General features: G+C 37.8%; 2 protein-coding genes across 2 annotated transcripts; both read right to left on the bottom strand.

The window, feature by feature from the left end:
• Window positions 1-582: 582 nt before the first annotated feature.
• LOC145683078 (zinc finger MYM-type protein 1-like) lies at window positions 583-1,455 on the bottom strand. Its single transcript, XM_081754436.1, has one exon. The coding sequence runs from the start codon at window positions 1,453-1,455 to the stop codon at window positions 583-585; it is 873 nt and encodes a 290-aa protein (XP_081610562.1).
• A 2,023-nt stretch (window positions 1,456-3,478) lies between these two features.
• LOC145683471 (uncharacterized) lies at window positions 3,479-13,847 on the bottom strand. Its single transcript, XM_081754801.1, has 4 exons — window positions 13,371-13,847; window positions 7,752-7,970; window positions 6,717-6,938; window positions 3,479-4,095 (listed from the first exon to the last, which is right to left on the bottom strand). The coding sequence occupies exons 2-4, from the start codon at window positions 7,897-7,899 to the stop codon at window positions 4,001-4,003; spliced, it is 465 nt and encodes a 154-aa protein (XP_081610927.1). The 5' UTR covers window positions 7,900-7,970; window positions 13,371-13,847; the 3' UTR covers window positions 3,479-4,000.
• Between the last annotated feature and the right edge of the window lie 698 nt (window positions 13,848-14,545).

Below are 14,545 nucleotides of genomic sequence, written 5' to 3' on the forward strand. Positions count from 1 at the left end.
CATGAGATTCCAACAACGTACGGAAATGACGCCAATCTGGTGCGCATTCACATGGACAAGGCCTCATCACATACCTCACGATCGTCCCTCGCATTCTACAGGTAGATGGAGGAGGCAAGTAGTATACAGGTGATATCTTTCAATGAGGTACCTGTTAAATCTCCAGATGCAAATTCTATGGACTATTGTGGATTTGGATTGCTGAAGCGGGCTTTGGGGAAACGGCGTGTGACAACTGTAGAAGGACTTTGGAAAGCTGTGCAAAGAGAATGGGACAAGATTCCCCTCCCAGTTCTTCAGAAAAGCCTATTACAGTGGTAATTACGCTGTCGGGCTATTGTTAAGAACCAAGGGAAACACATCGAACACTTACGGACCTCGCACCATGGATTCTTCTAAATTTAGGTAAGTCGAAATTGGCGAAATGTAGACAACAACCTCTGTAAAAATGTATATATAAACACCAAATGTTCGAAATGTTTAAGATACAGTAGAAGCTGTTTATACATAAAAAAAAGTCACGAATTATATCACTATCATTCGCAGTTCCCAACACACCATATATACACAATAGTTTTTGCTTCAGAAACAACCAAATGTTTTTTTTATTATTATTATTTCTGTCTTTAATATGAATTCATTTGCTATATCACGCAGATTTAATTTTTCAAGTCTTTCCTGGTGAATCTGAAGAACAGCAACATGATTAAGTCTACTCTGAGTCATAGTGCTTCTAAGATTGGTCTTTAATCGATGCAGAGCTGAAAACGTTCTTTCAGCAGCAGCCGTTGTAGCGGGTAAAAGTAAATGTAGTTGCAGCAAAGTTTTAATTTCAGAGAAGAGGTACGACATATTCCGCATGCTACTTAGGATATCAACGACGTCTTGCACTGAAACAACATCTCTGGCATCGTTTATAACGACATCACGGAACATTCTTAGCTGAACTCGAAGTCTACTCTCGTCTAAATCATCGTTATATGTATCAAGTGCATATCTCAGTTCTTCTTCATATTGTATATCACATGCTGTTTTCACAATAAGTTTCTCTGTGTGTAACGCTATATTAACGTCCTGTTGGTCAAACCGTCTTTGGATTTCACCACAAACTGTATCTAATAGTCTATACCAGATTTCTACTTTATACAAGTGTTTCACATCATTAAAAATGTGGTTTGCAGAGCCATCGTCCAGTCGTCTCGGAATTTTTCGCTGACGCGGCAGATTTGGTTCTTCCACGCCTAACAACTCTCTTTTTGTCGTAGCATTAGCCCAAACTCTGTTAAAATGTTCATCTGTTCGAAGATTGGTGAGAGTATCTCTTGTTCGTTTCGCTGCTTCAATAGCCTCAGAAAGAGACAAAGCAGGATATTGTAGAAGTTTACACAGTTCTTCACAAAGCTCAAATACAATCCTGACACCCTCCATGGAGAAAAATGTTTTAAAATCCTTCATGTTACGCATCAAGCCACCAGCGATAGACCCACCAGTACTTGTATCATCATCATGTATATTTACAGGGTTTCCAATAACGGCGCGTAGTTCTTCAGAACACTGTCAAATGACAGAGCTTTTACAGTCCATCTGTTCGGACATAAAGGTCTAAACGAGACACTTGAAGAACAACTGTAATTAGTTTCCGACAACAACTTCTGAATATTCGTAAAATTAGCTAAACGCTTCGGTGAGTCACGTATTAAATTTAGAAGCGCACGCATGAATTCGAGAACATCTCTAATACAAGGAATTTGTCGTGCTGCCCACTGTAAAGCTAAATGTAAGGAGTGGGCAGTACAGTGAATATAGAGCGCCTTTGGTTGCACTTCTTTTATTTTAGCTTGTATTCCACAGTAACAACCGGATATATTACTAGCTCCATCATAACACTGTCCCCTGAAGTTTTGTAATGATAGATCAATTCGTACAAGCACATCTGTAATCACTGCTGTTAATGTAGATGCATCCCCCTTAAAGAATTCTTAAGCAGGCCCAGGTTGGACCACCAAACGTATTCGTTGGCCCGACAGCGACGGCCGCCTACGGCCCACCATACTTTTTTGTAAAAAAAAACCCACCTATTGAGCCGCCATGGCGGCTACAAGTAGGCAAGCCACCATGCAATAGCGGCTACAAGTTGGGATGTCATCATGCAGCTGCGGGCCTATTTCGGGCCACCACATTGCAATAGCGGGCCTGCTTCGGCCCGCCATCGGCCTCACAATGTTGCCACTTTCAAGCCCCCATGGTGAGATGGCGTGCCGCCTTCGAGCCGCTCTTCAGCATATTTATGGAATCCTTTAATAAACTCATTAATCCTTCCTCTCGCATTGTGCATACTTTTTCTCCATACTTTTATAACCTACAAACCTGTATCAGGGGAAATACTTTTATACACTACTCCATAAAGGGTTAAAGTTTGAATCGAAGGAGCCTCTTTAAATGAAACTTCGATTCAAACTTTAAACTTTATGGAGTAGTGTGTGTAGAAGTATTTCCCCTGGTACAGGTTTTTAGGTTATAAAAGCATGAAGAAATAGTATGCACAATGCGAGAGGGAGAACTAATGAGTTTATTACGGGAGATTTACAGCACAAGAAAAATATCTCATGTATGAATTACATACGTGAATATGTGACAGAATTTGGTGCTAGACTAACTGCATTTACCGTAATCTTAACATAGCACACAGTAATTATTTGTAAATCTATTAAATTTTAGCAACAATAACATTTTTTTGCCAAGTAGCTAGTGCGCGTATATGTAATGCACGATATTCGTCTCGGTGCGAAAATTGAGTGTACTATTGTGGCCGGGTGCGACTTCAAATGTAGGTCTGAGTTGCAGTGCTAAACAACAAATATAGGTACAGATAAGATGTTTTAATCAGTAGCGTCGTTTGAGATTTGTTTTTTTTTGGGGGGGGGGGTCAAGACCTCTTGATATATGTAAAATTTCGCGTTTTTCACTGACTTACTACTATTCTGTTAGTAAAATCTATATAAATCTCAAACTCATGGGGGGCAAATGCCCCTCCCTGCCCCCCCTAAATGACGCCCCTGGTTTTAATGAATTAACAATTCAAGTAAACATCACTATGGTGGCACAAATAAATCATAAAATGATGTAATAAAGTGTTTCTCAACCTTTGTCAAGCAGTAACCAAGAAAGTGAGACGTCCCACTAGTAGTATATAGAACTACTCTATCTGTATTACATGTGTTGACTACTATAACGTTGCAATGTTTTTTTCCCATATTAATTAATATTGAATTTCTATATTTTCTATAAACGTACACATACCATGAACGTTGGAAGGAAATTGTCTGTAGTGGACAAAGTCGAGCGACGTTGAACCCAGTTATAAACACAGTACTAACTACATTAAAAATATTGAGATGGTATAATAAATAAAATGCATATTTCTAACTACTGTATTTTTTATTAACACATACATATATAAAATAGTAATATACACAGCTGCCATCTTTCAGTGGTACAATGATTATTTAAATACGTATATACATTCTCATAGACTTTAGGCCTATGCTACAATAAAAAAAAAAAAATTCGTCGTCTGAGTGTTACACAAACTAAACTAAATATATGACTTTAATGTAAAAAGAAGACAAACTGGGAAAACGTTTCATATCCACATTGGATGAAAATGAAACGAAGTCTCTAGTTATACGTCTCACGATTATGAACATTAGAATAAAGGAGATGGGTGGTCAATGAATGTTAGTGATGCTGAAATAATTGGTGAAATGAGAATGCGGGAGAAAATGAGAGGCGAGAAAATCCACGGATACGATATTCTCCACCATAAACTCGTGCTACAGGAGACTGAAGTAGGGACTCCTAGTGCCAGAGGTAAGTGCTTTACTAGGACTCATCATGGCCTCTATAGCTAAGTGAAATACCTCATTCAACATAATATCAACGTTTTTCGAAAAACCTCCTTCATGTTCAAGAACACGGCGGACGTTTGTGGGAGGCGTTATCAGAATGTTGCAATGTCTCCAGTGGTATGCTCATACACTCGGTTCATGCTCCAAAATCTGGTTAGGGATCTGATGTGCTTGCGTGTGTTTCTACCTGTTAAAAAAAATAAAATAAAATAAAATAAAATAAAAAATAAGAACAATCATCAACATCATATGAGCTGTACCTGCATAAATTTGAAAGAGAATTCGTTTTTAATTTTGTGAAGGCTACACAATGCAAAAAATGAAATAGTAAAAATCTAAAAAGTGAAATTAGCAATGCAGAAATGATCACTGACTCAAGATGGTTCACGACATTACATGTAATTTAATTCTTCAATATTTCTGAGATTATCTATGTTAGCGATCTTATCTTTTACCGAATCTTATACATAAAATAACTACAATTTTAAACATATGGAACATTGTAGAGTACCATAAATAATTCATTATTCCTTCTTCATTAGGAAAAATATTTTTTTATCATAAATATATCTGTTAAAAGCACATAAAAAAATTCGAATTTCACTTAATGTGTTAAATACAAGTAACCAAACAAGTTCTTGCTGTTTCAGAATAAGGATATACAAAGTGCAATACGCTGGATGGTACGTATCTTTAGGTTTCGAAGTAATTTCCATCAGCATTCAACACCTTATGCCAACTTTCCCGGAGAATAAGTGATCTCAAATTAAAAAAAAAAAAAAAAAAAAAGAAAAGCGTACCCGACATCGTGTTTTGTCAAGAGGAGATCCAAATCTTTCTATGAGTACAATCAGTACACTATTCATATTTTATACTTATAACAATATGTGCACAATGTACAAAACAATAATCATTGTACTTCACTTAATACGTAATTTATCATAATACAACTAAATAACGACAAAACTTTCTCATGCAATGACATGGCATGGATTTCTTTAACATTGTTTTGCAACGATAATGCCGTGCCCCTCTAGCGGGCTTTAAATTGTTAATTAATCTAAATGCTACATACACTGAACACCGTGCTGTGCATAGCACACTGCCCTACTAACCCACTAACCGTTAGTGCTTTATTCGGATTTTGGACAGAATGATCCAATAATGACAGAGTGATTTTTTAATAGTTATTTATCGGCATTAATATGTGAATGAATCTGATAGTAAAATCTTGCTACAACAAGTACAATCCGGAGAAATCGTACCGAAACCCGGAGCCCGGAGATAAGGTGTTCAAACCCGGAGAGGTGGTCACCCTACCTGGTGATAAAAGTCGGCGACCTTAGATGCAAGTCCGTGAGTGCGTTACGCAGATCTTCCTAATTAGCGAATGATCTTCCACGGACATAGTTCTCGAGGAAATGAAGCAGATGGTAATCAGTTGGCGCAAGGTCTAGTGAATATGGTTCATGCAGTATCTCCCAGCCAAGTTGATTAAGGACCTCCCGGGTCCTGCTTGCCACATGTAGTTTGGGATTGCCATGCAGGAACAACATAACATTGCAACATATAACGCTGTGTGTTCACATTGCCTACATTACTGAAGGTCGATGGTTAGACTAACTCCCGATCGCTTGGCAAGCACGTAAGTCATTTCGTTTCCTCTCTGTGAGCGCATGATGAATGGAATGTCAAAAACGGCAAGAACTTTTTTGGTTACCTTGTAAAATGACTACACTGTTAGTCAGGGATGTTTACTGTGTATCAGTTTTAGAAATAACACAGGAATTCAATCTGCTTCTAAAAATTCATATTTTTTTAAACTATTGCTCTTTTTACTATTACGCACCATTTATCAAATTGAAAATGTTAAAACTCCCCGCCCGCAATTGTTGAAATAGGTTCTGGATTGCTTTTGCGAAGCAACTACAATAAACAGTTGAGTACTCCTTTCAACATTCAACATTCTAGTGGTTACCTTGTGTTTATTTCCAGGAATCAGGAAGACGCATATTTTTTTCTATCTTCATCTGACCCTTCGGAGATAAACTGAACGAAAAAATATCCGGGTATTGGCTGTGGCAAATGTCAAATCTTTAAAAAAAAGAAAAAAAGAAAAAAAGTAAGTTGCAGTGAACAAAACAGGGCCTTTCTAAAATAGTTATTATGAATCTGTTGTCTTCGCAAGGAAGCTCGACAATTTTTTTTTTCTGAGTAATGATTGCAATCTGAAACTAGGGGGTGTTAAAGGTGTGTGGAGTGAATTTCTTTGGGGGGTGTCCATCAAAATTTGGGGGTGTTAGGGGGATGTAGGAAAATCCCTGCACACTGGGACATTCCCATGGTCAGAATCTCATCCCTGAAACACACTAAAAGATCAAGGCTTCATATAGTGGCGGAGTAAGGGCGGGGCGAGCGGTGCCTCCGCCCCGGGAAGAAAAATAGCAGTGTATAAGCCGATAAGGGGGCCCATCTACTTAACTGGCCCCGGGCACCAATTCACCTTACGCCGCCACTAGCTTTATACACTCGGCGCCCGAAAATTTCACTGCGGACAGCACAGGTAAATATTTCCGTTTTGCAATGTAATGAACAAACTAGGGAATCCTAACCTGAGCTAATACAACCTATTTATAGCGCTCGTAACGATTTATAGAGCTTATCTGAGCATGGTAGTCTATTACCGAAAGTTAAATGCAACGATTTCACAGAAATGCCTTGTTTCCGTGTAAAAAATATTTAATTTCACTAGATAAATAACAATCATGGGCATAGCAGGAAAACGTCACATTTAAAAACTGAACTTACGGGTGCAATGTCCATAGGATTCAACTACATGCTGATGAATTATTTGATCTATGTTCTCATATTCTCCAGATCTAGAAGGCGTGGTATCATTGTTAGGACTCCTCCGTTTAGGGAGTCTTTTGGTTATATATGTGCCTTCGGTACTCCTAGTCTCCTCCGGTGTTGTTATATCAGACGTTTCTCCAGAAAGTCTTTCGCTTACGTTGACTGTCACATACGTAGCTATAATGGAAACAAGAAAATCAATCAGGTAAGAATTAATTGTATTTCTTTAAAGAACTTCCTGTAATTGAAATAAAAAAATGAATGAGGTGGGAATCAAGTGCAATTAAAAAATAAAATAAATAAAAATAAGAAATAAGAAAATGAATGAGGTGGGAGTCAAGTGCAATTAAGAAAAATAAATAAAATAAAATTAAAATAAAAATAAATAAAAAATCAAAAAAGCTTTTTCCATAATATCAGGAGATGGAAGGATATATTCCTAAGCTGAAATACCAATAAAAATCCTTTGAAATGCGGCATCTATTTATATTCTTTTTGTACTGTGGTTGGAAAAATATCATTGGACCTTTCGATAGAAGAAGCGGCTTTTCCTTCCGTACTTATTTTCTTTCCAAACCATAATCCATAAACATATTTCAGTTTTAATTCACCAAAACCTTTAGTCTGACTAATTTAACAAAGGAGAATGAACATTCTGACACACTGGGACATTCCGGTAATCAGAATCTCATTCCTGAAACACACTAGAAGATCAAGGCTTTATACACTCGGCACTGGAAAATTTCATTAAGGAGAGCAGAGGTAAATACTTCCGTTTTGCAATGTAATGAACAATCTAGGGAGACCTAATCTGAGCTAATACAACCTCACTATTTATAGCGCTTGTAACGACTTATAGAACTTATCTGGCGCAATGGTAGTTTATTATCAAAAGACAAATGCCGTGTTTCCATGTAAAATATTTAATTTACTAGATAAATAAAAAAATGTGTATTATACGAAAAAGTTAAATTTCAAATATGAACTTACGTGCGCACTGTCCATTGAATTCTACTGAGAGCTGAAGAATTATCTGATCTAAGATCTCATACTCTCCAGATACACAAGGTGTGGTTTCATTGTTAACACCTGCCTGTTCTGGGTGTTTTTTGGTTATACAAGTGCCTTCCGTAGTCATGATATCTTGTGTTTTTCTAATATCAGACAATTCTTTAGAAAGCCTTTCGTTGGCATTGCCTTCACACAAAGCTGTAACGGAAACAATAAAAATTATAATGGAAAATTTACATTACAAATAGTCTACATTGGCAGAACAATTTCTAAACAACGTGGTAAGAGAAAAATTGAGTGAAAGTAATTTTTGCTCAACGTCGTGGAAGAAAAATCTTGTGAAAGTAATTTTTGTTAAGTTAATATGAATATTAACATATAAAATATGTGAAATCTGCATATAAATCTCACATTACACAAAAAATCTTTACATGACATAAAAATACATGTTTTACGTTAGGCACCTCTTCGCAACACTTCTATGATTATTTAATGTCACCTGATAGAATTGGTTATGGCCAGGTTAAAATCAGTTGGCTATTTGGGGAGGGGGCGGAAACTCCTCAACTATATCGTTTGTCTTAGTACAGATTCCCTGCAGCCAATAAAAGCGCATCAATATGGAGTGAGATAGTATTATCTAAATGCAGATTACGCATACATTACAAACATTTAAACTAATCAATCTGCTCACAAAATTTTCTACGAATCCATTTCCGCGGAATAAAAGCGCATTTCGCACTGTCGTATGTGTATTTATATCCCTAAAGGCCAGGGCACGCCCTCCTAAAGTAAACCTGAAAGCTCCAATACTATGGGACCCACCCTAGTCAGATCAAGACTTCACTTACGAACTAATATGTGCGTTATCCAAAAATATATGTTTCAGAATTCTGCGGTACTTTCGCAGGAATTTTTATAGAGGAAATTGATGAGTACTTCAAATTCCCTCTAGAAAAAATGTTGCTTGAGTACCTTAAGATTCTGAAACATGTATTTTTGGATAGCGCACATATTATTTATTTATTTACCGAGCGAAGTAGCTCAAGTGGTACATCATTGGCGTCGCATTCGGGAGGTCGTGGGTTCGAGTTCCGCTGCCGACCATCCTGACTGAGGTTTTCTAGAGTTTCCGTCAGTCCTACCAGGCAAATGCCGGGATGGTACCTACTCAACAGGCCCTGGCCGATATCTTCCCAAATCCTTTCCATTATTATTGTTGTTGTTGGATATCCAGTGTAAAATGGCCTCGGAACTGTATCTGGTGATTGTTAAATAAATAAATAAATTGTAAACACTTTTTAAGGGACTTAGAGTAAATCTTTTGATAAAGGAAATTAAAAGTTATAAAATTATGCTAATTTTTGCACCAATATTATTAGCACCCCTTTGCGAACGAAAGGCCTGACTTATGATAGAAAGTAGTACGTGGTGGACAACATCATGACTGTGGGTTTTCTCGGGTTTTTCCCAACTCCGCCTACTTTCTCATTCCACCATTTCTTTCATCATCATCATTCACTTGTTATTTCATCTATCTCCTTTGGCACTTCGCTTGCGTAAATGTGGGACGTTAACTTACAGATTTCATTTCATTTCATTTTTATGGTAAGGTTGGACTCACACGTGTAATGTTCACTGAACTGAAGTGACGATGGAGGAACTATTTCCTCTTCACTTTCATCTTCATCAGGTATAGGTGTCGCTATCGTAACGGCGTACCGGTCTACGGCGTCTTCTTTTCGTAAAAGTGTCTTTTCTTACACTACTTTCATTCACTGTTGCAATATCAGAAGTATCTTCAGCAAGTCTCTCTTTTTCTTTGGCTTTCAAATAATAATCTTTCAAATAAACAAGAAAAAATGTGAGGTGAGAAGCAAGTACATTTCTCTACCGCTGAGAAAAGAAGATACCGTATTTACTCGAATATAAGCACTCTTCAAGTGTAAGTGCAAGTGGCCGGCTTTGAGAATTCATAAGCATTCTTCATAAGATTAGTAAAGAGAATTCACACAACTAGCAACTATCATCAGCTGCAAAACCAATGACTAGTAGGTTCAAGCAATACCTTTAACTTGCATGCAATGTTATGAATGAACTGAAAAGCAATAAATAAAGGAATTTACATTGTCAAATTGTGGTAATGTTAGGCCTATTGTTGTTAAAGGCTATTTACTATCTTGGGAAAAAAAGTCAGGACACCTTTTGGCAAGACTAAATTAAACAAATGTTGATTTTCTTTGCCAAATGAAGATTTTCATTTCATTTAGCCTTACAATGGGGCCTGTAGAAGGTAAAATTTGGAGGGCCAGCCAGATTGCAGATTATAATAGGTATATCTTGATTTACGCAAACCATTTTAATTTTAAAAAGATTTATAACTGATAGCTTCGATTATTTTTGATGTTCAAAACTTTGGGGAGCCTAGGCTCCCCGGCCCTGGGCTAGATCAGCCACTGCTGTAGATCTTGGCATTAAAGAAAAAAAAGTTGATTTTGCTTGTGTGCGAACTTTAGTAGAGTCTTTTTAGTTAGTAGCAAAGGATAGTATATATCAATAAAATAAAAAGGCAGAACAACAGCAACAATAAAATAAGCTTAAGAAAAAGGTAACAATTAAATAGCATATTCAGGTATTTCTACCACTTATACCGAAAAACGTTTTATGCGATTATACGTGCATATCACGAATTTTACGCTTAGACTTTAATAAATGTGGCACTTATATCCATGTAAATAAGGTATGTTAAATGTTACTCATTAAGGGTTGTAAATATACATCATTGTACGTATTTTAATTTCAAAACCGTTCTACCTCCACTGTGTAAAGAATCTTCTGCTACCTAAAAAATTGTGATTGCTAATCTCACTTGTGAAATAGATTTATCAGCTGGAAAAAAGCACAGTAAAGCAGTTATGTTTATACGTAGCGAAGCACGAAAAAAGGAGCTATCAATTGGTTAAATGATGCCACTGTTACAAAGAATTATTTGCTTGTTGCAGTTTAACATCCCATGGTTATGCCTTGGTAGCTAGGACGACGTGGGCCTTACGGAATTCGAACCACTTTTTTCGTTCAAATATATTCCACCGGGAATCAAATCTGGGACCTCGCGCACTTAAGGCAAGTGTGCTACCTACTAGACCAAGCGGGGGTCCTTATTTATTTGACACTCATCAGGAGGTACAAGAGAATTGAGCTCTCTTTCCTTCAATAACATCAGCAGTACGTCATGTCTTTCAGAAAATTGTTGGTCTTTTTTGTGTATAAAATCCCTGCACCTACGCTTGGTCTAGTGGCCAGGACGCTTGCCTTCGGTGCGCGTGGTCCCGGGTTCGATTCACGGTGAGGGTACGGTTCAACGAAACAAAGTGGTTCGGATTCCACTATAATCAGTAGGTCCAAGTCTCCTTTAGCCAACATGGCATAACCATGGGACGATAAACTCAATACCATATCGATAAAATTCTTATTCAATGCACATATTTGCATAATTTAATATTGGTACCAAAATAATTATTGGGGCCTTAGAATTAGCGATCGGTTTGATTCCAGGCTTTAGACATTGTAGTTTTTGTGGTCCTCATGTTCGATTCCACCTTATCATTCCACTAATTATACCATGATCATCTGTCCCATTTAGCCTACAAGACACATTGGTGGAACATAAAACGGCACAAATTTACTTTGGATCACTCAGTGACTTCAGCTCCAGCCCTTCGGCTGTCAAGGATGCCTTTTTTTTGTGTAAACTGTGATAAAGGTAGAAAACAACGAGCCCTGCGGAGCTTCTAACCTCCTTCGCTAGCTCAGCAACATTTTGTTAAGTATCACTGGAGATCTTACATGTGCCACCTAGAGTTACCCATAAAACTGAAGGAAATAGATTTTATATTAACGTTCCACGTTTTATGCTCCGAGGCTAAAAGAGACGGCGCTAAATACTGAATGCTGCAATGAATAGTGGAAGTAAATGGGAGGACCCCCAAAAAAACTCACACATCGGCGTTTGTCCACAACGAATGGGATCGAATCAACGACTGAATACTGGATCTAAACTAACCTGCTACTGCAAATACTACCATCACTATTGCTACTACTATCCCTAAACAGGCCCTACCTTTCAGGGGAGATTGGAGCATGTTATCTTTGGTAGGTGGAGTTCTAGAACACTGGTCCCCCTCTCCATTGGGTTGTAATTTAATATTGACAAAACAACGTGCCCTGCGGGGCTTCTAACACGCCTTGTCTCGCTGTCGCTCGCTCGGCAATACTGTGTGAATTAAGTAGCTATAGAGCTGTGATACACAAAGAAATCAACTGGCTATTAATCTGTATGTTGGGATCAAGGTTCTAGAACCTTCCCGTAATCTGTAGACGCAAAATAAGGTTTTAACGTTAGCAGACAGCTCCGTAACTCTTCACTTTGGGTTATACATTAGAAACAGATTACGGGAGTAGTAGTAGGGCGAGTTAAAAGAGCCGCAGTACTGGGTTGTATTCTATTCTCGAAATTAATTGCACCAATAGTAGCAGTAGAAGTAGTATTGGTAGCAGCAGCAGTAATAGTAGTAGCAGACGGTACTACCAAATTAAAAATTTATGTGTTAATAAATCTTATTTAGGAATGAACATACAGAGAAAAATAAATATTTTATGGTGGAACTATTTAGTGAGGCGGAAGGCAGAAGAATACCAATAGGGAAGTTGCGTATAAAAATGGCAGGAACTGTCAGTAACCGCGATTATTTAACAGAACAAACCCTACCAAAACCTAGGCTAACTGAACCTTCTTCTCCTACTACTACTTCTACTTTCTATCCCAATAATATTCTCACCTAACGTATGGTAGATCTCTCTGCTACCATAATGCCAAAATAAGTTACTGAAGAATGAACAACGTATGTCAGATTGTTAAGTAATTAGGACTTTCTTGTCCAGAGAAAACTGCATTTGGATGGCATTTAGTATCTCCGAGTACCTTGTTTTTGTCTAAATTGTGATAAAGGTAGAAGGACAAGGGCCCTTGGGGGCTTCTAACTCCCTTCGCTAGCTGTCCCTAGCTCAGCTATATTTTGTAAAGTAACACACTGTAAATCTTGTATGTGCAAGATTGGGGGATATACTAAATATCATAGCCACTGTATTTATAGTCATCCTTATTACGTACTTCTAAATACACCTAATCTGACCCCTGCAACATCGCTTACAAAATACAGTTTTGGAGGTAGGCCCTACTAACAAATAAACTTTATTCAAATAGTAAGATATGATCTACTACTGTGTACACATATTCCCATTGACTAAAACTTGCAAAATGCAAATATATTAAGATTATATCTTAATCTATAATGGACAGCGGGGTGTGAATCCCATACTGATAATATAAACCGCCACGCCAATAATAATACATATTTGTGAAAGGAACAAATATATACACCTACTTCTTGAATATAATACGTGGCATTGATGGTTTGTCCAAGAAGTCTCCGGCGGAGTATATAAAACAACAAATATGCTCAACTTCGTTTTGTCTTTTTTCAGAATTGGCCATTTGCAATGGTTATTTGTAATCCAGCACTTGGGAACAGTACTTACGCTATTATCTTCGGAAGTTACTGCATCAAAAAGTTTACACATGTTGTTGAAATAACAAAGCGACTATTTATTCCTCTTTCAAAGTTACTGATTACACCTATACAGTCATTAAAAGTGACACAACACTCGATTCTTGACTGTGACTCTTACGTACTTGACCTGCCACTTCGATGCACTATTGGAAAAACAATTGAAAGGAAGGATGGGGTTAAAGTAGGTGGCATCTTTCTAACCGAAGTTAGTAATTGACAAGGGATGGGATACAGATGGTTTCCAACTCGAAGCCGAAGTTAACAATTGACAATTGTTATAAGGGTGGTACATAGTTGGCTTCCAACTCCAAGCCGAAGTTAACGATTCAAATTTCAGATCTGGTGGTAGCAAGGACGGGGGCAAACCAGCGGCTGCCTACCAACAGCCACCAACAGAGTCGGCTCAAGAGGGGACTGCCACACCTACAGTTTACCTCCTTAATGCCGACCCGTAGCCTCCATATGGTGGCACGTCGCCGTTGGCCCGCCATGCGAAAATTCAGGCCTTGGCAGCCATTCTGCAAGGGGTCCATTCCTTCTACTTTATAGAAACCGATGAAATCGTCGTATACTTCGAATACTTCATTTACATAACGAATACACAAGCTCACTTGCTCCTTACGCGAAATGTTTGAAGTTTCGTCAACAATAAGAGAAAGATACTTTTGCCGTTTAATATCAGATGCTACGCCACGAAGAACGAATTGCGCAAGTTCTAGAATTTCATTTTGAATGTCAGGGCCGAGCCATTTATCTCGACGAAGAAGCCACTTGCTTAAATCTTCGGAATCTTCTGTTCCAACCGCAGAAGCTGGTATAAGTTTCCTGCTTCCTCAGAATGTCCACGTAAAGCACATCCCTGTCTCGGCAGGTAGCGAATTGAGGAAATCACCTTAAGAAGAGCATTTTGCACAAAAGCCACATTTTCGGCTATTTGTTTGTTCCATTTACTGTTCACGTTCACTTTTTCACTAACGACTAATTTTAATGCTCCTTCTCGATGAACATGAGAATTTTCGTGACAAGAAAATTTTTCAAGTGTTTTTTTCCAGTTCTTGAAACCATTTTTAGTAAACCCTTCGTCCATATTTTTTGAAAACGAAAGATTTTTCTCCGTAGCTTTAATGCAAGTGAAACAAAACA

Source organism: Thermobia domestica, chromosome 4, assembly GCF_964235325.1.
Source record: "Thermobia domestica chromosome 4, izTheDome1.hap1.1, whole genome shotgun sequence".
Lineage (NCBI taxonomy): Eukaryota > Metazoa > Arthropoda > Insecta > Zygentoma > Lepismatidae > Thermobia > Thermobia domestica.